The sequence below is a fragment of the Bubalus kerabau genome, chromosome 20 (assembly GCF_029407905.1).
Source record: "Bubalus kerabau isolate K-KA32 ecotype Philippines breed swamp buffalo chromosome 20, PCC_UOA_SB_1v2, whole genome shotgun sequence".
Taxonomy (NCBI): domain Eukaryota; kingdom Metazoa; phylum Chordata; class Mammalia; order Artiodactyla; family Bovidae; genus Bubalus; species Bubalus kerabau.
The window spans coordinates 45,810,095-45,833,723 of record NC_073643.1 but is presented as its reverse complement, the minus strand read 5'-3'; the positions used below and the strand labels follow the sequence as shown (position 1 = coordinate 45,833,723).

General features: G+C 45.5%; 1 protein-coding gene across 13 annotated transcripts in view; it reads right to left on the bottom strand.

Annotated features, from left to right (window-relative positions):
* Window positions 1–23,629, bottom strand: part of ARHGEF3 (Rho guanine nucleotide exchange factor 3) — a 315,139-nt gene that overhangs the window by 218,678 nt on the left and 72,832 nt on the right. For 7 of the 13 annotated variants that reach the window (XM_055558190.1, XM_055558187.1, XM_055558189.1 and 4 more), the window contains one exon: window positions 6,527–6,622. The exons of the other annotated variants lie outside the window; for them this stretch is intronic. In XM_055558190.1, the coding sequence (XP_055414165.1) occupies window positions 6,527–6,622 (96 nt within the window). The remainder of the gene's footprint in view (window positions 1–6,526; window positions 6,623–23,629) is intronic. 13 annotated transcript variants of the gene reach the window in all.

Genomic DNA, 23,629 nt, shown 5'->3' with positions numbered 1-23,629 from the left:
AGTCACGCCATGGCTGCAAGTCCAGCTTTTTACTTCCTGATAAATTATGGAAGAAAGAATTACAGAACCTCAGATTGCTCAGCTGGTTCAATCACTTAACACCAGTTACATCCTCTTTACAACAGTCCTTTTGGGAATACACCCTGAAAGAGGGCCTTCTCTCCTTGGAGAATGAATCTGTAGCTCTTTATATATAATAGATTCTCATTAATTTCTTTCCCTTTCCTTCCTGAGCACCTACTATACCCCCACACAGTGCCACAGAGCTAGAAGAAAGACTCAGCCAGGTGATGAGAAAAGGGAACTGCAGGCCAGGCTCCAGGAAATGCATGTTCAAAGTGAAGGAGGTAAAAAACTGATTTTTGAAAAGATTAATCAAACAGACAAAACTAGCAAAACTGATCACGTTAAAAGGGGGCAGGGAGAACACTGCAAATACTCTTATGGATGGAGGCACAGCACTATAGACACAACATCAAGTTAATGACAGAAGACTGCTAACCACGCCTTGACACTTCTAAATCTGAAAACTTAAAACATACATTCCTTCAAAATATATAACCTATCAAAAATATCTCAAGGAGAAATACAAAACCTAAAAACCTCAATAACTAATAAAAAAAAAAAAAAATGAAAGAAAGCACCAGAGCAGACAGTTAGGTCGATGAATTCTATAAAACTTTCAAAACAGATCATTCCAATCTTAGACAGGCTGTTCCATAGAAGATAAAAAAGAGTCCAGAGTTAAGAAGCAGAGACAACACATTTGAACAACTGGAATTAAAAGTATGACAACTCAAATTCTGTGAATAAGGAAATGGATTAAATGAAGCTATATCCATTAGCGTATTCATTCTTATCAAATGGAAGACAACATAGAATTATATAATAATGAAAAATCTTTAAAAAAAAAAAAGAATGAAAATTCAAGTCACAGGAGATACCCATATGGTATGATACTATTGAGGAATGCACAAAGTAACACCCTGTTGATGGCCACATGTAGTAGAAATGTAAGACTAAACAGGCTGTATCAACTGCAGAAGGCAGCTTCCTTCCCTCTGGGCACGAAGAGGGGAGAGCGACTGGGTGGAGCACACACAAGGCTTCCTTTCTGCATGGAATGTTTCCGTTATTCACATAAAAATTCTGAAGCCAACAGGGGAAAATGTTGCTGCTTATTCAATCTATATGGGGATACAGAGGTGGATATTATAATAGCTGATATTTTGCTATATGGGTGAAAAATTGTAGGATTAAAAATAGTAATAAACAGTAATAAATCACGGCAAAGCTATATAACAAAATCTCAAGCATCCATTAAGAATAGTGAGGTAAATCTAAATCCTCACTAGCAGAAACCTTAAAATATGTGAAATAAGACACAAGACAACATGTAAACCCATTGAGGTTTACACACACACACACCCACACACACACAGAATCAGCAGTGTGTGTGCAAGGTGAGGGCCCTGGAAGAGCACACACCCGACTGTTGACAGTGACTGATGACATAGCTGGGGTGGGGGTTAGGCGGCATAAATGTGGACATTACCATTTACATTATGTATTTTTAAATCATTACTATGGGAACCTATTGTGCCTATAATGGAAGTCATAATGATGTTTATAAAAAGGCCTTGACAGGTGGAGGAGGCAGCAGAGAGACATGAGATGAGGCGGAGCAGGTGGCCAAGGCGGAGCCTTAAAAGCTGGGCTTGGGGGTAACGGGGTACTGCTAAAATTGTAAAGTGAGGAGTGACATGATGAGGATTGCCTTTAGAAAGATCCCTGTGGATAAACTGGAGACTAGGACTGACCGTCCCCAACTCTTTGAGAGAGATAAGCTTCATCTAAATTATATCATCTGATTGATGATTGTCATTTATAACTTGATTGCTACTTCTGTTTCAGCTATTCCTTGGAAAAGGTGTACAGATTTTAATTACGTTTTGTCTATAGATTATAAGATAAAGTGAAGCATGTATCTCCTGATACTTTTTAAGCTGACCTGTCTTTATACTTAAAAATGTCTTTTAATAGTAGGCTTCCCTGGCGGCTCAGATGGTAAAGAACCTGCCTGCAATGCAGGAGGTATGTGTTCAATCCCTGGGTCAGGAAGATTCCCTGGAGGAGGAAATGGCAACCCACTCCAGTATTCTTGCCTGAAGAATTCCATGGACAGAGGAGCCTGGCAGGCTACAGTCCACGGGGTCACAAGAGTTGGACACAACTGAGCAACTCTCCTTCACTCACTCAGGACTGACATATGCACACTACATAAAATAGACAACTAATAGGAAAGGGCTGTAGAACACAGGGGACTCTACTCAACACTCTGCATGGCCTATATGGCCAAAGAATCTAAGAATAAATAAACAAAATGAGTGGATATATGTATAACTGATTCACCTTGCTGTACACTTGAAACCTACACATTGTAAATCAACTACAATCCAAAAAAATTCTTTTAAAAAAGAAAGATCCATCAGGTTAGAGAGAGGAGAAGATAGCTGATGGGGATCCAGGGTGAAGGCAGAGACCTACAGGGAGGCTCCTGGAAGCATACAGATCCACTGCAGCCTCTCCCGTGGGACATCTTCAAGATTCTGAAGGCAAAGAAGTCAAGTCTGTTCAGACTTCTCTCCCATTCTCCACCCATGCGCCTGTTATTTTTAGAACAGCACTCATTGTTCAATAGAAATATCATGTGGGCAACATATGTAAATTAAAATTTTCTATGAGTCACATTAAAATGGTAGAAAAGAAAAGCAGGTAAGTTTAATTTTAATAATACAGTTTCCTGAGCCCAATATATCCAGATAGTATTATCAGTTCAACATGCAATCAACAGGAGAAAATTAGAAATATTTTACATTTTTTATACCAAATCTTCAAAATCCACTATTTCACCCTTGGAGCACATCTTAATTGGCACTAGCCATGTTTCAAGTGCTCAGGGGGGACAGGTGGCATGTGTCTACCCTACTGGACAGCTCAGTTATAGAAAAAGAGCACTTACAGTTTCAAAGAGCCTCAAACTTTGAAAATTCACTGCTCTATGTTTCAGCAGTTAGTGACCACTCAAAATGTGTAAGTTGAGACCCACATAAAGTGGGACATTCTCCAAAAAGATATCTGTATCCATCTGAATTCAGAAACATTCAAAGGTGCAAAGTATTTTTACAAAGGCTTTAGAGACATAGTCTCTAGAAAAACCAATGGAGATGATCTTTAGGTCACATGCCTACTTGAATGGAGCAACAAATGAAATTCTTTCCCAAATGGAGCGTATCTCAAACAAATGTTTATGATCTGTTGCTAAATAATAAAGAATTGCTCTAACCAAACTAATTCCAGAATTAACTAAAAAGAAGAGATTGAAATGATTTTTAAACTCATGAAATTATTATATTTATAATTCCCCTTTTGTGAAACATTTGTTCAGGTTTATTTACTCACTTATATAAAGGGATTCTCTTTTCTGTTATTGATATGTAAAGGTTCTTTATATATTCAGGATACAGGATGAAGCAGTGTCTAACACATAGCTGATACTCTAGTAACCATACTGAAAATATATAAAATTTTGATCAAATAATGAATGAAAATAGATAAACAAAATGTGATATACATGCATAAAATGGAGTATTATTCAACCACAAAAAGGATGAAATCTGGATACATGCTACAACATGTAACAATCTTGAAAACGTTATACAAAGTGAAAAGAGTCAGACACAAAAGGCCACATACTGTATGATTCCACTTATATGGAATACCCAGAATAGGCAAACCCACAGAAGCAGCAGACAAGCGTTGCCAGGGGCTAGGGTAAGTGAGCAAATGGACAGTGGCTATTCAATTCGTGTACAGTTGCCTTTGAGGGTAATTTATAAAAAGGTCCAGAATGAGATAATGGTGACATATGCACAATACTGTGAATGCACTTAATGCCACTCAATTATTATAACACTTAACATTGCTAATACCTCGTTATGTGTAGTTTACCACAATTTTTTAAAAAGTGAGGGTAAAGTAAAGCTTGTTATTGTTCAGTTGCTAAGTCATGTCCAACTCTTTGCAACCCCGTGTAATATAGCACGCCAGGCTCCTCTGTTTGCAATTTTCAGGCAAAATAAAAGATATACATCTCATGGAAAAAATGCTCATGAATAACAATACAAAGTAAAATGCTACTATATTAACTATTCCAGAAAAGGGAAATATGTAAATAAAAGCCAGGAGACCATTCTGTACAGCTTGGGAACTGACAGAAATGGCTTAGATGTGAAGTTTTACTGGGACTGTGAGAAGCCAACCCTACTAGTCTGTTTCCGAGGCACATATTTACGTGAATTATTCAACAATGATAAAAATTCCCACAGCCTCTGGCTTTCTGTGCTTCCTCCCACTCTCCACCCCCAGCTGGGTGTCTGTGCTCAGAGATTCTGCAGCATTACCCCTTCTGTCTTCTGCTCCCAGCTCACAAGCCACTCTGCCGTGCTGCTTCTTACACTGGAGCTTCCTGCAAAGCTAGTCTCTTCAGGACAATTCTTCATGAGTGCAATCTTCCAGAAGCCAGACTGCTATTGACAAATTTCAGTGACTCTCAGGTGGAGCCAGCAAGGGACAGCGGGGCACCGTGGTTAAGAGCGCAGATGCTGGAGCCATCTCTGCTATTCACCAGCTGTGTGACACTGGGCGAGTGACCTAACCTCCCTGTTCCTACTTCTCCCTTCTGTAAAATGGAGGTTATAACACTCATAACACAGTGCCACTGTGTGGATTAAATGAGTTAATGTATGTACAGCTCTTTGTGCCTGGTACACAAAAGGTGCACTTTAAGAGTTATCTTCCTTCTGGGTGATAAACGAGAAGGCCAGGTCTTTTGGATTTTCATTCTGGGTGAGCTGGGAAGCCACAAAGGATTCTAAACAGAAAGGAAATATGGTCTAAGTTTTAAAAGGACTGTTCTCAATGCTGCATGGAGATAATAGCTATAGAGACAGGACAAAGGGCAGGGAGAAGGAGAGGGTGGCCCAGATGAGGGGCAACAGGGACCTGGACCAAGATGGTAGCAGTGGGGTTGGTGAGCAGTGCTAGAATTATGTACATATTTGAAGGTAGGGTAACAGGATTTGCTGTTGGGTTGACACAGGGGGTGAAATAAAAAAGAAATAAAGGATGCTCTAAGAATTTTAGGCTGAGCAACTGGGAAGGTGAGGAAGACTTATCAGAGCAGCAGTTTTGGGGACAAAAATCAAGAGCGGACATTATCGCATTTGAAATATGACGTGTGTTTTGGTACGGGCCTCTAAATAGAGGTATGGAATCTGCAGCTGAATTTAAGGAACTGGAGACTGTATTCAAGAGTCATCAGCCTTCAGACAGAAGAGGAGTCCTGACAAAGTGAGCGGGGGCATCCCAGAGGCCAGAGAAGAAAGTGTTTAGGGGAAGGGGTGCTCTACAATGCCATTAAGTAGGGGAAGGAGAAATGCTCACTGAATTTGGCAAAGCAGAAGTCCCTGGTGACTTGATAAATCAAGGAAGTAAGCGGAGCTGGGGGGACAAGAGCTGAGAGGGATATGTCTGCAGATTACCCAGAAGCATTGTTCATAGAAAATACAAATTGACAAGGATCTTAGGTATTGGCTAGTCCACTGAGTCATTAAAATGTGAGCTCCCCTCACACCCGCTGCTCTGTGACAACCTAGAGGGGTGGGATGGGCTGGGAGGTGGGAGGGAGGTTCAAGAGGGAGGGGACATATGTATACTTATGGCTGATCCATGTTGATGTACGGCAGAAACCAACACAATATTGTAAGGTAATTACCCTCCAATTAAAAATAAACAGATTAAAAAATAAACACTTTTGGTCCCTATGCACAAATAATTCAGTTATAAGCATTAAAAGATTTAAAAAGGCATGGCTGTCCCATTGGGATCCCTGACAAGACATTTTAATGTCTCAACTAAAATGCTATAAAAACAGTGATACTGGACACTTAAAAAAGAAAAATAAAAAATGTAAGCTCCCTGAGGACAGGCACTTCTGTCTTTTTAATGCCTCATCCCCAGCCTCTGGCACATGGAAGATGCTCAAAAAATATTTGTAAGACTTCTTTGAACTTTCTTGACATCTCTGGCCAAACAGTACAGGTCAACAGGAACTTCCTATTCCTAACAGGATGGTATGGAAGACAGTGAGAAAACACACATACAAATATCCAAGATGGAATCACAGTCTCCTCCTTTGACTGAAGAAACTAGACTTAATACTTCTTGGCATTTACTCAGCACAGAAATAACGTTTCCCGGTTACCCCTTGTTGGCATCCTGACCTGCATCATCGTTGCATGGATGACTTCTCATTGGCAGTGCTAAGTTTCAAATAGTCGAGCTAATTATGAGCTAGTCTAGTTAGCAGAAATTACAGGATATTTTTGAAGGGACGCTTTGTAACAAAGGTCTTTCGGAAATCCAATTGAAGAAAATTATTTTTTCATATGCTCCGAGCACTGACCTGCGAATGCTGTTTCTAAAGCGTCTGGGGGCTGCTTTTAAAAGCACGGGGCTGGTTCTCCCTCTTCCCGCCTGCGACCGTCTGAATGATGGCATGCTGTCAACGGGAAAGGCTTCATTACCTCCTAAGGCAATCCACATCCTGCCTCTCCAGGTCACAGCCCGGCAGAGAGCGGCTTCACGTCCCTCCGGAAAGGATAATTAGCTTTCTACCCTTTAATCAAGGAGCAGCAGATTGTTGTTTTTCTAAAGTTTTGCCTGGGGAGAGCCTGTTCTTTCCCGAGCGTGTGTTTTTCTAACCAGGACTCCTTGTACGCGCCTTACCTTCCAATGAGCCAACACTGAGAGCACTGACCCCCCACCCCTCTTCTGAAATAAGAAACTGGAGCTCTCCACTGATGAGTCAATGGCCCGCAATTCCAAGGATGTGGAATCAGGTCTCGGTCACCCCAGTTTATCACCACCACTGACCTCTGCCTTATGGACAAGGAGAATACTCAACTTCTCTGTCATGAAAATGACACTTTTAAAGGTTTATTTATTTTTTTTAACACTTACTATGTACCACTGTACTCAGTACTTAATAAATATTAACTCATTTAGTCCTCAAAACGATTTTACAAGTAGGCATTGCTATTATTCCCACTTCATAGATGAGGAAAACGAAGCTCAGAGAGGTTAAGTGACCTGCCCCAAATCACACAACTAGGAGAGGCAGAGCTAGGATTCAAACCCAGGCAACCTGGCTCCAGAAAACCTGCACAGAGACACGGACGTTAAAACCACTGCAGAATCAGTGACAACAGAGTAAAGGAGATGGGAACTAAAATGCTTACTACGTACCAGACCCAGAGCCAGTGTTACAGGGTTGGTTCCTCTTTATGTGAAATGCAATTAATCTTAAATAATAATAATAAATAATCAGAGATTAGTCTTATCAGTTTTTCTACATCTGCAAGTAAAAATCCATTCAAACTGGTACACTTTACTGTGTGCACATTATGCTTTGATTAAAAAAATAGTTGCAGCTTGAAAAAGTTAGTGGTTGGACTTCCCTGGTGGTACAGTGGATAAGAATCCGCCTACCAATGCAGGGGACCGCGGTTCAATCCCTGGACTGGTTAAGATCCCATGTGGCGCAGAGCAACTAAGCCCATGCAACACAACTACTGAGCCCGAGCTCTAGGGCCCGCAAGCTGTCACTACTGAAGCCCGAGAGCCTTGGGCTCTGCAACGAGAGAAGCCATCGCACTGCAATTAGAGAGTAGCCCCTACTCACGGCAACTAGAGAAAGCCCAGGCACAGAAAAAAAGCCAAGTGCAGCCAATAGATAAAGAATATCTAAGCATCAATCCCTCCTCTCTTTAGGATGGTGAGAGAGAATGAAAAAAACAAATGGAGTAAAATGTTAACATTCTAAAAAAAAAAAAAAAAAGTTAATGGCTGAATTTTCTTAATGTTTTAAATGGATTTGGATCAAATAATCCTTAGAAGACATGTTTTAAAAAATCACCTTGAACTATCCAATTTTTGTCTTAACAAAATTAAGAAAAGCCTTTAGAATTGTTCTAATTAGCTATACACAAACCAGAAACAAAAAGGAGGGGGATAAATTCATGTTTTTCAAATCTTGGAAAGCTCCAACTCAAAAATTATATTTACAGACACCATAGTTTACCAGTTCCTCTCTGACAGAGGCTCCACAAGGGCTTTTTGCCTAGAGAAGAGCAAAAGGAAGTCCTCACAGTTTTTTTTTTTTAGTAATATATTGATCAGATGCTAATAAATCAGTATGTAGGTGGTCCAATTTTCCAAATTGAAAATCGCGGCCTTTAAAATTAGTCTTCAGAATTGAGCATCTCTAACAAATGTTCTGTTGATTCCAACTCCAAAAACACCCCAAAATTCTTAAATTAGCCAGCATCACTTAAAGCAGTTTATTGACTCTCTAATATAGGACCTACCACAGTCTCCAAGGTAATTAGAAGCTCCATAAATGCTGTTTTTGGCAGTGACTGGGGCCACACATTAAAACATGTTTATTCCCAAACGTCAGTGAAATATGGCGGGGGGTGGCACCACATCAGACTTGTTGCAGCATTATGCGCAGAAAAGGGAAAGGTGATGCTAAGGGCACCGTTCAAACTGAGATAATTTCATCACTATGACAAACAGCAAGCCACCCCCAAAATTCTGAGTAAGAGGGGAGAATTCTGAGTAAGAGAATTACTCAGAGGAAGGGAATTCTGAGTAAAAGTGGGAACTATTATTACTACTTTAATAATAAGAATAGTAATACTGCTGCTGTGCCTTTTCTGTGGCTTAATTCATTTCATTTTCATGGGGGCTCTAACAGAAATAAGAGCCATAACAGAAGAGAAGGCTGAGGCACTGAGAATTTAGCCTTGGAAATGCCCCAGAGTTAGAGGTCAGGGCCAGACAGCCTGATTCCAGGATGCCTGCTCTCAGCCAGAGTCCCGCCAAACTGCCTAAGAATTTTCTGACAAAAAAAAAAAAAAAAAGAATTTTCTGGCCACCTAATCCACAAAAGCCATAAACTGGGAGAGAAAAATTAATCATGTTGATCAGTTATGTGCTATTTATCAATTATTTCTATCAAAGATGGTCCGGCCCATTCTCTTGGGCACCTCATCTTCCAGCTCACCAGCTGGTCTCCAGTGGGAACAGGGCCAGCACTTGCATCAGCGTTGCCACAGCTGCTGCCATGACAACCGCATCCTGCCACCCAGGCACAGGTGCTCTCCCCATCTTTGCTCCGGAGCCCTGATTCAGGGATGCAGCTCCTGAGTTCATCTTTCTACCTGCTTCCAACTTGCTCAAGACTTTACTAAAATGATAACCTCCTGGGGTTTCCTCAGGTCCCTGGATACATCTGGACCAGACTAATATGTATGAAGGTGGACAGGGAGGTGGGATTCATGAGGCTATCCAGAGCTGCAGAGCAGGTGGCTAACCTCCCGAGGGGCTTCAGTGCTTGGCAGGGCTAGGTCTGAGTTCTGGCTCTCTGGCCCTTGCTTTCTGGGGATCCTCAGCAAATGATGTGGTCTCTAGGAACCTGTCTTATGTGTGAAAACCAGGGATAATATTAGATTTTACGCTGCACAGAGTTGCTGTGAGGTCTAAGCAGACTGGAGCATGTAAAGGCCATGCGGGGGAGATGCTGGCTGTTACCCATGACTACTGTCAACTACTTCACCATGCACTGGCCCGGTGCTGATGCTGAGAGAGGTCAGGAGCCCTCATCCTCTTGCTGCCACCTTGACAGATCAGCAGCCTGACATTCAAAACAGAAAGTGCTCCTCTGGGCAGCTCATGGGCACTGATCCCAGGGCTGGACAGGCCCACAGACTGCACACACCCAGCTGAGCACAAGGAGACATGAGAGCAGTCAGTGGGGACCCCGAATTCAGTATGCTCCCCTCCACTAGGCTGCGTGGCTTCTCAGAAAAAAATCAATTTATCAAAATAAATCTGCTACTTTTATTCAATAAAAATGCCACTCAGCAAAAGACCTTTTTAAGATGCATAAGCCACGTGTGAACCTTTGGAAATCTTTAAGGTGAAATGAGGGCATTCAGAAATGTCTAGAAAATCACAAGAAACATAAGGTTCACACTGTCATCTGTGGTCATTTCTTGGGGTTAGGTTTGATTCCGGGAACCTGCACTTGCAATGCTACACATTCCTACACTATCTGAACTTTTAGGATATGCATAAGTGAATTCTGTAATCAGAAAATAGTTTTAATAAAAGAACACTAAAATGTTTTGCCATAACATAGACAGTTCACCAAAGAAGAAATCCACACAGCCAATAAACAACAAAAAAATGTTTACCCTCCTTCAGTTCAGCTTAGTCGTGTCCGACTCTTTGCGACCCCATGAATCACAGCTCGCCAGGCCTCCCTGTCCATCACCAACTCCCAGAGTTCACTCAAACTCATGTTCATCGAGTCGGTGATGCCATCCAGCCATCTCATCCTCTGTCGTCCCCTTCTCCTCCTGCCCTCAATCCCTCCCAGCATCAGGGTCTTCTCCAGTGAGTCAACTCTTCATATGAGGTGGCCAAAGTACTGGAGTTTCAGCCTCAGCATCAGTCCTTCCAATGAACACCCAGGACTGATCTCCTTTAGGATGGACTGGTTGGATCTCCTTGCAGTCCAAGAGACTCTCAAGAGTCTTCTCCAACACCACAGTTCAATTCTTTGGTGCTCAGCTTTCTTCACAGTCCAACTCTCACATCCATACATGACTACTGGAAAAACCATAGCCTTGACTAGATGGACCTTTGTTGGCAAAGTAATGTCTCTGCTTTTCAATATACTATCTAGGTTGGTCATAACTTTCCTTCCAAGGAGTTAAGAGTCTTTTCATTTCATGGCTGCAGTCACCATCAGCAGTGATTTTGGAGCCCCCAAAAATAAAGTCTGACACTGTTTCCCCATCTATTTCCCATGAAGTGATGGGACCAGATGCCATGATCTTCGTTTTCTGAATGTTGAGCTTTGAGCCAATTTTTCCACTCTCCTCTTTCACTTTCATCAAGAGGCTTTTTAGTTCCTCTTCACTTTCTGCCATAAGGGTGGTGTCATCTGCATATCTGAGGTTATTGATATTTCTCCTGGCAATCTTGATTCCAGCTTGTGCTTCTTCCAGCCCAGCATTTCTCATGATGTACTCTGAATACAAGTTAAATAAGCAGGGTGACAATATGCAGCCTTGACATACACCTTTTCCTATTTGGAACCAGTCTGTTGTTCCATGTCCAGTTCTAACTGTTGCTTCCTGACCTGCATACAGACTTCTCAAGAGGCAGGTCAGGTGGTCTGGTATTCCCATTTCTTTCAGAATTTTCCAGTTTATTGTGATCCACACAGTCAAAGGCTTTGGCATAGTCAATAAATCAGAAATAGATGTTTTTCTGGAACTCTCTTGCTTTTTCGATGATCCAGCAGATGTAACCCTCCTTAGTAACTATCAAAATGGAAATCTAAATAAAGAGCACATTTGCCTTTCAAATTGGCAGATTTGACATCGTCCTATCCAGTTTGGGCAAGAATGCAGAGAAGCAGACATTTTGCTTCACAATGATGAATGAATAAATTGGTATAATGTTTCCACAGGATACTTTGGCAGCATTTTCCAAGAACCTTACAATGACCCAGAACTTCATGCTTACAATAATTACTTAGACCAAAAAAGAAAAAAAAAAAAACCCACAAACTTGGGCTCAACAACCAGAATATAGCTCCCACTGTTGTTTTGGAGGGAGAAACAGCACAGCTCACATAGCTGACAAGAGGGACTGGCTGCTGAGAAGGTGTCTTGCAAAGTTCCACAGGTTCAGTGTGTAAAATAAAGGCCACAAGACTTGCTTATTCCACATGGTGAAAATATAAAGTTTCTGCATTGGGTGCTTTTAATCACATGCTTTGATCCCAGACACACTTGGTTTTGCATCTAAGGAGACTGAAGTGAAAGTGAAGTCATTCAGTCGTGTCCGACTCTTTGTGACCCCGTGGGCTGTAGCCTACCAGGCTCCTCCGTCCATGGGATTCTCCAGGCAAGAGTACTGGAGAGGGTTGCCATTTCCTTCTCCAGGGGATCTTTCCGACCCAGGGATCGAACCCAGGTCTGCCGCACTGCAGGCAGACGCTTTACCCTCTGAGCCACCAGGGAAGCCCAAGGAGACTGAGACCCAGGCTTATTAGACAGCTTGCCCCCAGGTGGCTGGGACAGGTTCACAGTGTATTCACTTCCCCAAGGGCAGAACTGTCACCTTCAGGGCCCAGCACAGCCTCTGTGGTGGGGCCAAGCTGTGCTCTAGTCCACAGCAGGCCCACGCTGGGGGTGGGGACACTTCTTTAAATTCCTCTTCCCCCTAAGAAGCCAGGAGCTCACCGCCCTGCCCCAGCTACCAGGAGACAAGAACAAAGCTGGGGTCTGTGAGTAAAGCCCTCTCACTAATAATTAAACCACCACCTTCTGAGAAGGTCTCACCCTGCCAGGTCTCCAGGCGATTCTTATCATCAATCCCTTCTTAGCCCGCAGCTCATAGACATCAGCCTCTCTGTCTCACATCACCCAGCTCATGAGGATGTGAACTCCACTCAGCCACATTCTCACCCCTTTCTAGCAGTTTCCTCACTATAAAATTGGTAGAAAAATAGCAACCGCTTCAGAGGGTTTTTTGTGAAGATTAAATGAATCAATCTATAGAAAATGCCTGGAATGTTTCCTGACCTATGGGAAGCGCTCTGAACAGCTCTTATTATTTCATGGAGACTGCATAGAGTAGTGGTTAAGAACAAGAACTCTAGAGCCAGCTGCCTGGGTTTCAAATCACTTATCTACCACTCACTGGCTCTGTGACTTTAGGCAAGTTACTCACCTCTCTGTTTGTTCATCAGTGAAATGATAATAATAGTACCCTCCTGAGTCGACATGAATACTCACATTTTCTAGCTGAGCTGATGTACTCAGGGGAGCTAGGAACAGCGTCTGTCATGTACTGTAGTGGCTGCATGTGAGGCACACAATACACATTAGGTGTTCTGAACTTGACACCATGCTAGTCCACCACCACCTCCAACAGAAGTCATCAATCAGGCGATAAGAACCTAACATGCGATCGCCTATTTAATGCTGACAACACAAGATTATTTTTCAGATTTATAGATGGGGAATCAGAGGCACAGAGAGCTCAAGTAACTTGCCCCAGATCACACAGCCAGGAAGCATCGATGATGCCAGGCTTCAAACCACATCAGTCAGAATGTAGCACTCTTGCCCCCTGCACTGCTCAGCCTGACATTCACATAACCCAGGCCACCTCCTTGCAAAGCTGTATGCCTGCTAGCACTTCCTGTGGAGGGTGATGCGCCTGCTAGCACTTCCTATGGAGGGTGATGCATTGCTTTTGAGCTTTGAGATGATTCACTATCAAGCCCCCTACTGTGTCACACGAACACTGGCCCCAGGGATGCCTGATGAACAGATGGGTAAGTCACACCAGCACAGTCACCAAAGAGCAAGGCCAACATCATCATCATTATCCCTCCCTATCCTCCTGGTACGGGTCCAACTCTGGAGATGAGACATTAGCATTAGAGCAAACTTCTGGACCGAGACACGTAACCGGTGTCTTGGAAATGCATGCTGACATCCACACGGCTGGTTTTCCCCACAGCTGTTGATGGTCATGTGTTATTTAAACTATGGCCTGCTCACAAGTTAACACTGGAGGGTGAGACCAGGGTAAATCTTCCTTAATGGGCCATTTCAGCCTTTGGAGCATGAGATATGTGGCAGCAAGTTCACTTCCCATCACCAGAGTAAAAAGCTGACAAAGCTTCCCTGCAAACCAGATGGCCAGAGCTACAGGTAGGGGCCACCGAGAAACACCATCTCTGGGGCTGTTCTGTGCTTCTCACAGCTTCCTTAGCAATTCATCAGAACTAGCTGTTGGAGAGAGAAAAAACAAAACAAAACAAAACAAAACCTACCCATGTGTTTCACCAGAACTCATAAGCCTGTACTGTTTCAAACCTGCTCATTTTAATTAAGTGTCTATTTAATTGTTTATTTTCAGATAATGTGCCTAAAACTCAAATAGGTAAGAGCTGGAAGGATCCTCAGAGAACCAGCTAATCTACCACCCTCATTTAGAGACTGGAAAACTAAGAGTGGGCTCAAGAAGGAAATGGCAAACCCACTCCAGTATTCTTGCCCAGGAAATCCTATGGATAGGGAGCCTGGCAGGCTACAGCCCATAGCGTTGCAAAGACTCAGACGTGACTTAGTGACTAAACAACAACAAGGTCACGTGGTCTGTGGAAAGAAGCCCCTCTGAAAACGTCCCTCTGCCTCCAACAGTGGCTGGGATGTTCCAAAAACCACCTAACTTCCAGTGTCAGAGAATCCTGCGCTTGCAGCCCAGCCCTCCTCGGCAGGCTCAGCAAGCCAGGTCAGATTCAGTGACTCGTTCTCAGCCTGACTGTCCCAGTTAATATGCGGCCCTCAGTTAAGCCTACACGGGAGGGGCCACGTTTTGAGCACCCACTGAGCTGCCTTTCCCATAGGAAGACTCCCAGTTTGGTGTTGAAATTCAGTCCCCATGACGCAGGTAGTCTTCCGCGACGTGGAACAGCCACAAGAGACTGGACCTCCACTGCAGCTCTGAATACTCTGCCCATAGACCCCACCGTCTGGTATCTTCCTCTGTTTATTTCTGCTCTGCTCCATTGTATAATCACAACTCTCTCTGGGCAGGGAGTTGTATTTTCCTAGAACCTAACCCATCCTGATTGGAAAAGATCCTGATGCTGGGAAAGACTGAGGACAGGAGGAGAAGAGGGCAGCAGAGGATGAGATGGTTGGATAGCATCACTGATTCAATGGACATGAACTTGGGTAAACTCTGGGAGATGGTGAGGGACAGGGAGGCCCGGTGTGCTGCAGTCCATGGGGTCACAAAGAGTCAGACACGGCTGAGTGACTAAACAACAGCAGCAACTCATCCTCACTGAGGAGGTCCTCAACCCAAGATGGGTAGACAGTAAGTGCGTAGACTCACTCATGACGGGTAGGTGAGCATGTTACAAGTATGGAGAGAGGGGATGGGCCCCTTAACTAAAACTTTCTAATTTGCCAATGTCATGAAGAAGGGTTTATATTAAAATATTAAATTAAAAAGTGTGGTATGAAGTTACATCTTTGAATAAACTCATATATTTTAAAAATATATAAATAAACTCATATATTAAAAAAATAAGGAAAACACTAACATTGATTGTAGAATTTTTTTATCCCTTGGTGTACTTTGCATTAGTTCAACTGCCAGCATTGAACTACAACCAAGTGAATATTCTCACCCTTGTTGTTGTTCAGTCGCTAACTTGTGTCTGACTCTTTGCGAACCCATGGACTACAGCACGCCAGGCTTCCCTGTCCATCACCAACTCCCGGAGTTTACTCAAACTCATGTCCTTCGAGTCGGGGATGCCACCCAACCATCTCATCCTCTGTCGTCCCCTTCTCCTCCTGCCTTCAATCTTTCCCAGCATCAGGGTCTTTTCCAATGAGTCAGTTCTTCATATCAGGTGGCCAAGTACTAGAGCTTCAGCTTCAGCATCAGTCCTTCCAATGAATATTCAGGACTGATTTCCTTGAAGATTGACTACTCTGATCTCCTTGTAATCCACGGGACTCTCAAGAGTCTTCTCCAACACCACAGTTTAAAAGCATCAATTCTTCAGGGCTCAGCTTTCTTTATGGTCCAACTCTCACACCCATCATGACCACTGGAAAAACCATAGCTTTGACTGCATGGACCTTTGTTGACAAAGTAATGTCTCTGCTTTTTAATATGCTGTCTAGGTTGGTCATAGCTTTTCTTCCAAGGAGCAAATGTCTTTTAATTTTATGGCTTCAGTCACCATTGGCAGTCCTCTATTTCCCAGAGTTTTCTCAAACTCATGTCCATTGAGTTGGATTAGAAGGATTCTTGTTGTAGACTTTCACAGATTCTGAAACTCGAAGGGCCCATGGAGGTAAGGATAATATTTTGGATTAGTTTGGCTCTCAGAGCAGAATTGAAGGGGGAGGAAAAGAAAACACCGAGGTGAGCCTGGCCTTCCACAGTGGAAAGAGATCCCTCAAGACTCCTCAGTGGCCCCAGGATGACCAGCTCACCTCCCAACCCCGACACACACCTGCAATCAGCAGCAGCAACATCAGTTCTCCTTCTCGATCCTGGAAACCCAGAATGTTAGGGGAAAGTATATTTCTTCTGGAGCAAAGGATGGTAATTTGTTCAACACTGGCCTCTGAATGCTTCCCAAGAAAAACAAGGAAATCTTCTGACACAAACACATAAATTTAAATTAAAATAGATGTGCAATCCTGAAAAGCACCACTGCTGCTCTGGTACCATGGCTGTGGGGAGGCTAGAACAGCACAGGCTGCACCAGACGACACGGTCCTCTGATGGTATGATGTGTGCCGCTCCCAGGAGCCCCGGGTGGCCTCTACCCCCTTGGCTGGTCTCCGGGCGTGTTGCACAGACACACAGGGTGGGCAGCAAGAGCTCAGGGCCAGCGACTTTGTAAAGATGGACAAGAAGACCAGGTTTCTGAGAGGAGGAGTGATGACAGAGCGGAGAACAGTTGCCTGCCTCCTGCCTCCTCCTCCCGCGTTCATCCCACAAATCCTTCCCGAGTGCTCCCAGGTTACCAGGCGCTGGGGAGACTGAATCCTGCAAACCTGGAAACTGCAAGCAAGTTGGGGAGAGAGGTGAAGAAACCGTAAGAAACAACCAAGTGAGTGACCAAGACATCCACAGATCTGGTTCAGCAAGTGGGAAGCAAAAGCAAAGGATGCAAAGTTACTTCTGGCTTCCCAAGGCTGCCCAGGACAACACTGGCTATTAAACACTGTGTAGTTACACCCACCCTCAGGTTCCGCCAGACGCAACTTAGTAGCAGATTGCATTTGAGCACTGGAGTCTATGAGAGAGGCATGAATCACCAGCAGAGTGGATTAACTGTAAAAGAAGCACATGCAAACTGGAGGCGTCCCTGCCACCCTGAGACCCAGCAGCAAGGCAGGAAGTGCAGGGCGTGGACCAGGCCTGGTCTTAGGAGATGGACAGATTTGGGACTAGTCCTGCTTCAACCTACTAAAGCTTCCCAGGGCCCTCAGAGTGAATCCTCCTTTGCTTAAAGAGCCCTGCCGCCCTCAGTCAGCCCCCACTGGCCACAGCTCACCCTCTCCCCTCCCCATCTTATCTTCTCTGCTCCAAGCCTCACAGTGGGGATGCTGGGCCCTCACCTCCTACCAACCCCCACAAGCCTGGACTTTCCCTGACCCTGGTCTGGCCCTACACCCTGACCCTCCCTTCCACACCACCATTTCTTAGACTTACTTATTCCACATCTGTTTCTCAGAATTCTATACTGTGAGCTGTGTGTGGGTGGAAACCATCCCATCCTCCTGAGGACCTGATCCTCAGCTCCTAGAGCAGCACCCGGGGCCTGGAGGGGCCAAGGTGAATAGATGGAAAAAAAGAGAAAGAGATCTTCCCTCCATTTCTCAGGAGCCCGAGCCTCGGTTTCCACACCAGTAAATGGGGATCAGACCCCATGCTATAGGGCGATGACAGCGTGTTCTATCTTCCTGCTCTGCAGCCTTTCATTTTATTTCACTGCCTCATTTTAAAAAATACACTTTTACATACAAAGTCACTCTTTGACGTGCAGATGTGAGTTCTGACAAACATTCGCAGGTGTATGCCCACCACCACATAGACACAGAGCTGCTCCATCACCCCCAGAGTCCTTCAGGCAGCCCCTTTGTGATCTAACCCTCCTCCCACCCCAGTTCCTGGCAACCATTGATCTGCCTTCTGTTCCGATAATTTTGCCTTTTCCGAAACATCACGTAAGTGGGCTCACAGGGCACATCACCGTTTACGCCTGGCTCCCTTCCCTCTGCGCAATGCGCCGAGAGTCACCTGCGGTGCTGCGTGCAACGGCGGTTCCTTCCTTTTTATTGTCTTCTCCCCAAAGGAAATCTCTTCACTCAACCGAAAACAACAATGGACCTGCCGCCTGCTACATCCCTTGGCAACGTAGCCACCAATGTTCTAGAACCATCACAGCCTGGGAGGTAACAGTGAACTGGAAGCCCAAGATGACCCTTCCTGGCTGTGTCTGTTACCCAGATTCTGAGTTCTGTGCACATCTCCCCACTGCCTCTTTCTGGGGTCGCTCATCTGCAAAATGGCCAACAATACCCAAACTTCCTCAAAGAAGATGCCCAGCTCAGGTTGCTGACTCAGAGTGGAGTACCATCAGGGGGCAGGACTGGCTGTCAGGAGATGGCTGACAACCTGGGGTGCTATTTCAGGGCAGCACTGGGAGGGGGGGTGGGGGCAGCTGGCTGCCCAACCTCTTGGGAAGAGTGAACAGGTGAGAAGGAAGTGGAGGCTGAAGAGAGGATGAACTCTCCTGAGAACACTGGGAGGAAAATGAAAGAGAAAAAACAGGGTGGTGGCAGCTGTCACAGTATCAGTAACGATCATCACAGTGGCCCAGGGGCCACGAGTTCTGACACTTGGGCCAGCTGATGTTTACAGCCGTCCTCGTGTATAATCTGCACAAGGTGATGGGCAGGCTCCGGTAACATTTCATCTCACGGTTGAGGAGCCTGGGGCACAGGGAGCGTGCACAGTGTGCCGGCAGAGGGGGAGGCTGAGCTCGGACAGCGGTTCTCACCCTCCTAGCCTTGCCTTTGTCTTAACTAGAACTGAGCTGAGCTGCTGGTGATGTGAAGGCTGGGCAGGAACCAGGGAAGGAAGAGTGTGGCACAGGACGGAGGCAGGAGGGAGGGAGCCACTGGAAAGGGAACTGGAAGAGGAAGGGACCCCAGGGCGCGGGTGGATAACGCCCCAGGGCATGCCTGTACCTACAGGCTGCTGCACCAGAGGCTTGTTTTGTTCTTTCAGCAGTAGGACCCGTGCCAAACCTGATTATACTCAAAACCCAAGACATAATAAACCTGGTAAAAGCAGAGTTGCTCTGCTTGAAGGGAAGGAGGAGGAGGAACTAGACCCACCAACCTCCCCCACCCCTACACCCCCATCCTGGTGGAACTCGGGACTCCTTAGGGCTCCACTCTCGGATGCATGCTCCCTGAGGGCTGGCTCTCTCTGCTTCCTCCCTTCCTTTCCTTCCTCCCTTTTTCTTTCAAATACGCAAATAACAGCATGTTCAAAACTAACATTAGCCAGAGCTGCACTGCAGTGTCTTGTGTCTGCACCGTATTGGGATCCAACTGGGACTCAACAAAAGAATAAGTCTGGACAGCACCTGTGCAGGGTCCAATCTGGATCCTCCCTCACCAGCCAAGTGACTCTCAGCAAGCGTCCGACCCTCACAGAGCCTCAGAAGCCCAGCAGTCCCACCACCTCTTGGGATTTTAAGAGAGTTGAACAAGTGGACATTTGTAAGAACTCTTAGAACAGCACTGGTTAGAGTGCGATGAGGGTTACCTATTAATCACATCAATAGGATTAAGTGTGATTGCGGAGGGTGGGGAATCCAGTGGAAGGAATTAAAATGTCCCCATGGAAAGTACAACGTTCTGCATGACCCAAAGCTGTTCCCTCCCAGGACTGGCCTGTGAATGCTCTGGTTTTTGTAACCATCTCTATCATTTTTGTACCACTGGGAGGAAGGGCCTGGACCATGGGGGTGTGAAAGGCATGAGACTGGCAAGGCACGCTCATCTGGAGCCAAGGGTTTATTAATTGGTGCTAATGCAACATTCTGTGCCTGGAGAATCCCATGGACAGAGGAGCCTGGGCAGCTCCGGTCCATGGGGCTGCAGAGAGCCAGACACGACTGAAGAGACTAACACATGCCCACTCTGCCCTATTTCTGTCTGAATCTGTGCTCTAAGAAGCTGGGAAAAAAACATCTTCCTCTTAAGAGGCTTCAAATACTCAGACAACAGCCGACAGATTTTAAAATAACAGGACAGATGTTGTAGCTCTAAAAGAGGAAAGTTCCCTCCGTGAGAATATAGAGTTGTATCAGAAAGGGTTGGAAGTGAATCTTTTCCAGAACTGACTTTTACATGAGCGAACAAGACTCCTGCCTCCACCAAGAGAAAAAAGTCAGCACAGTATGTGGGTGAAGAGTGCCCTCTGCTGGCCAGCAATGAGAAAACCTTAGGGGTTGAGCCGGGACTGGGGCGGGTGAGGGTGGGTGGGGCGAGTCCTTTTGTCTTCTTTCCTTTGCTGTCTTTTTAATTAATCTGAACTGCAAACAAAAATGTTTCCTTTCCTAAAGGGAGAAAAACAGAGAGAAAGAACAAGGTCAAATAGAATTTCCTTCCACTCCTCACTTAACGTTTTCTTGCTTGGAGCACGTGAATGTCACCTAAAACTGGCCCCTGTGGAAATTGAGTCTTCAGGTGGTCCACAGCACCATCCAATTTCCATCCCAAGACCTGATCAGATTCCAAATTTCACAGACAGACACCCTGACTCAAAGCCGCCTGACTCCTCCCAGAACCTCTGGGCTGGGGGGCGGCAGGTGGGTAGGGAAGTCGGCTTGCATGGTAAGGAGATCCCAGTGGCATGGAGGACAGGTTGATTCTGGCTCAGACCCAAATGACTCTGGGTGGCCTGCTCTAGAATCCGGAGAACCTTCGAAAAATACACCCTCCCACCTCAAGACTAGACCACAGCTCTCTGCCAGGCTGCTCCCGCAGCTGGGGCCCCCACCACCTCAGTCTCCAGCTGGAGCACCATCCCCGCTCTCCCTCAAGCCTGACCCTGCGGGTGACTTCTCACCCTCTGGGTTTTGTATTCACTCAGACAGAATGCCAGAGCCCACCCAGCGGAGCTTCACTGCCCCTTCATCATCACTCACAGCTGTTGCAAAGTCCCCACTGAGCTCCCTTCTCTGTAACAATAATAGGAATTGCCATTGACTGGAGGTCCACTAACTGCCAGAAACTTGACACATACCACTTTAAAAGAATCCTCCTGACCTCAAGAGAAGACCTCTTGAGCACCTCTGGGGGGCTTTGCTTTCTGAATGAAGGGCAAGAGCTATTTAAACCTTGAGGCTATTCAGTTTCTTGTGCAACAGCTAAGGAATGACTTGGTCCTATCTGCCTTCCCCTCCAGCCGCCGTTATACGGTCTGAGTGCATCAGTCTCTATATGTAAACTGAGTGAATCAGAGGGAAGAGAGGCAGGATATGGAGAGATGAGGGAATACTGAGAGGGGCGGGGGGAGAAAAGTCTTCCGGACAGCATATAGGGGGAGTTTAAGGGGAGGAGGAGAGAGGTCCTAGGGTGCCTGCAAGGCCAGGTGAGCTGGGGACTGAAGGGAATGAGAAGAGAGAAGAGTTCCTAAGAAGGGCTGCTCTTTGGTATAAAATGGATCCCCTTTGAGTCTTCTTTGAGAGACGTGGTGAAGACGAGAACCAACAGACTTTGAACCTTTGGACATAGCAAAACCTGAGGTCTGGAGTGTTGGAAGCTTTGGTATCTGCCCAGGTTACACTCCAATGTTCCAGTGAGGAAACAGGCCGACGGAGGCCTTGCTAAGGCCCGCACAGCCCATAAGTGGCAGAGCCTAAATGCAAATCCAAGTGCATCCTCCTCCACTGCTCCTTCGGCGATGCTCAGGCCTCTGGGAGAAGGAAAAAGACGACCACCTAACAGGCCAGGGGAGGGGCAGACATGAGACAGACCGTGGGGACTGAAAACCTCCACAACGAATCGCACACTGTCAGTGATGTCAGAAGGACCAGTTCCTTCCCTTCCCTCCTGTGTCCTAATCCCTGAGCTCGCCCTGGTTCTGAACGCCCATCCTCACTGCTGGATTCCTGTTGTCCTTTATTGCCCCAAACCCGATTTGGCAAGTGCCCTGCTACTGGCCTCCCCCAGGTCTGCACACGGTGTGCGTTCTGACCCCAAATTCCTCCAGTGGGGTGGTAGAGGCACAATTTCTCACAGACATTGTTTCTCTCTCCTGGATTAAACACCTGGCCCTGTGTCTGCCAGGGCTTCCCTGGTGGCTCAGATGGTAAAGCGTCTGCCTGCAATATGGGAGACCCAGGTTCGATCCCTGGGTTGGGATGATCCCCTGGAGAAGGAAATGGCAACCCACTCTAGTACCCTTGCCTGGAGAATCCCATGGACAACAGGAGCCTGTAGGCTACAGTTCATGGGGTCGCAAAGAGTTGGACACGACTGAGTGACTTCACTTTCATTTTGCTGTGCCTGCCTGAGGAAGTGATCTTCTTCCCACGTGTTCATTCATTCACCAAATAGCCACTTGTTTCTACTTTACACCAGGCACTGTGCTAGCCACTCAGGACATAATGCTACTTTTAAAAAAAGTCCCAAACTAGGAAATAAAGCATGCCTCTTTAACATCATCTACAGTCAGCACCTGCCTATAGGGTAGGTGATTTTTGACTTACCATTTGCTTTTGATTAGGTCCCAGACTCTGTAAATTTAGGATGTGAACTCATAAAAGACTGGTAAGTTGTAAGTAATTTCTGCTAAGTATTAAAAGATAATTCCAAAGGTTACAGTGTTATTTTTCTGTAGAACCTTAACAAGTTTTATATCTAAATTTGCCGTCTTATCCCAACATTCTTTTCTTCACAATTTTCTGTGAATATATGTATGTATTTGTACACATATATACACACACAAATGAGAGTACATGTATGTGTACATATACATACTATATATACTTACATGCACACACACACACACACATGCATATATATCACATATATCTTCCTGGATACCTCCTAGATCCAGCTTTCTCTTCCTTATCCTTCTAGTTTTCTCATAAATGAGTTAAAGATATTTTACCCAGACTAAGTATATATTTATACAAGCGTTAAAGAAGGTTTTCAGAGAAAAGCAACCTTTGTGTGAGATCTGAAGAATAACAGAAGGAAAAGCATCCCAGGCAAACAGGGCAGCGTGTGTAAAGGCCCAGTGGCAGGGAGGACAGCACACTAGAGACCTGGGAAGACGGTCGTGTGACCTCCACGATCTGCCACCGATCCTCTCAACCAACACCTGCTATAGCAACATCATGACGGGACTGTTGAGTCCCTCCTGTCTGTCCCAGCCACACGCAATGGCTGTGACCTGAGAACACAGAACTGGCCCCACCGGGTGGGAGATGAACTGTGTTCCCTGGATCAACTGACTGTAACTCCATGCCACCCTTCTCAAATGACTGGGGAGAAGCCAGGTACAGGACAGCTAGCGAGGTCCCAGTTCTTGGGGGAGAGGACTCCTGTGCAGTGGACTACACCCTCGGATGCCAGCCTCAGTATGTGGCACAGAGGAAAACAGAGATCCCAGACATCAACAGCTCCACACCAGGCCCTCTGTCAACCCTATGCTCTGTGGTGGGTCCAGCTCCACAGGCTGCTCGTTCACCAAGCCAGCATGGCACAAACCCCTGCTCAAGGGGGCTTGCTAAAACCTATAACAGGATGATCCTTTCTGCACATTTCCACTAAAACATCAGTCT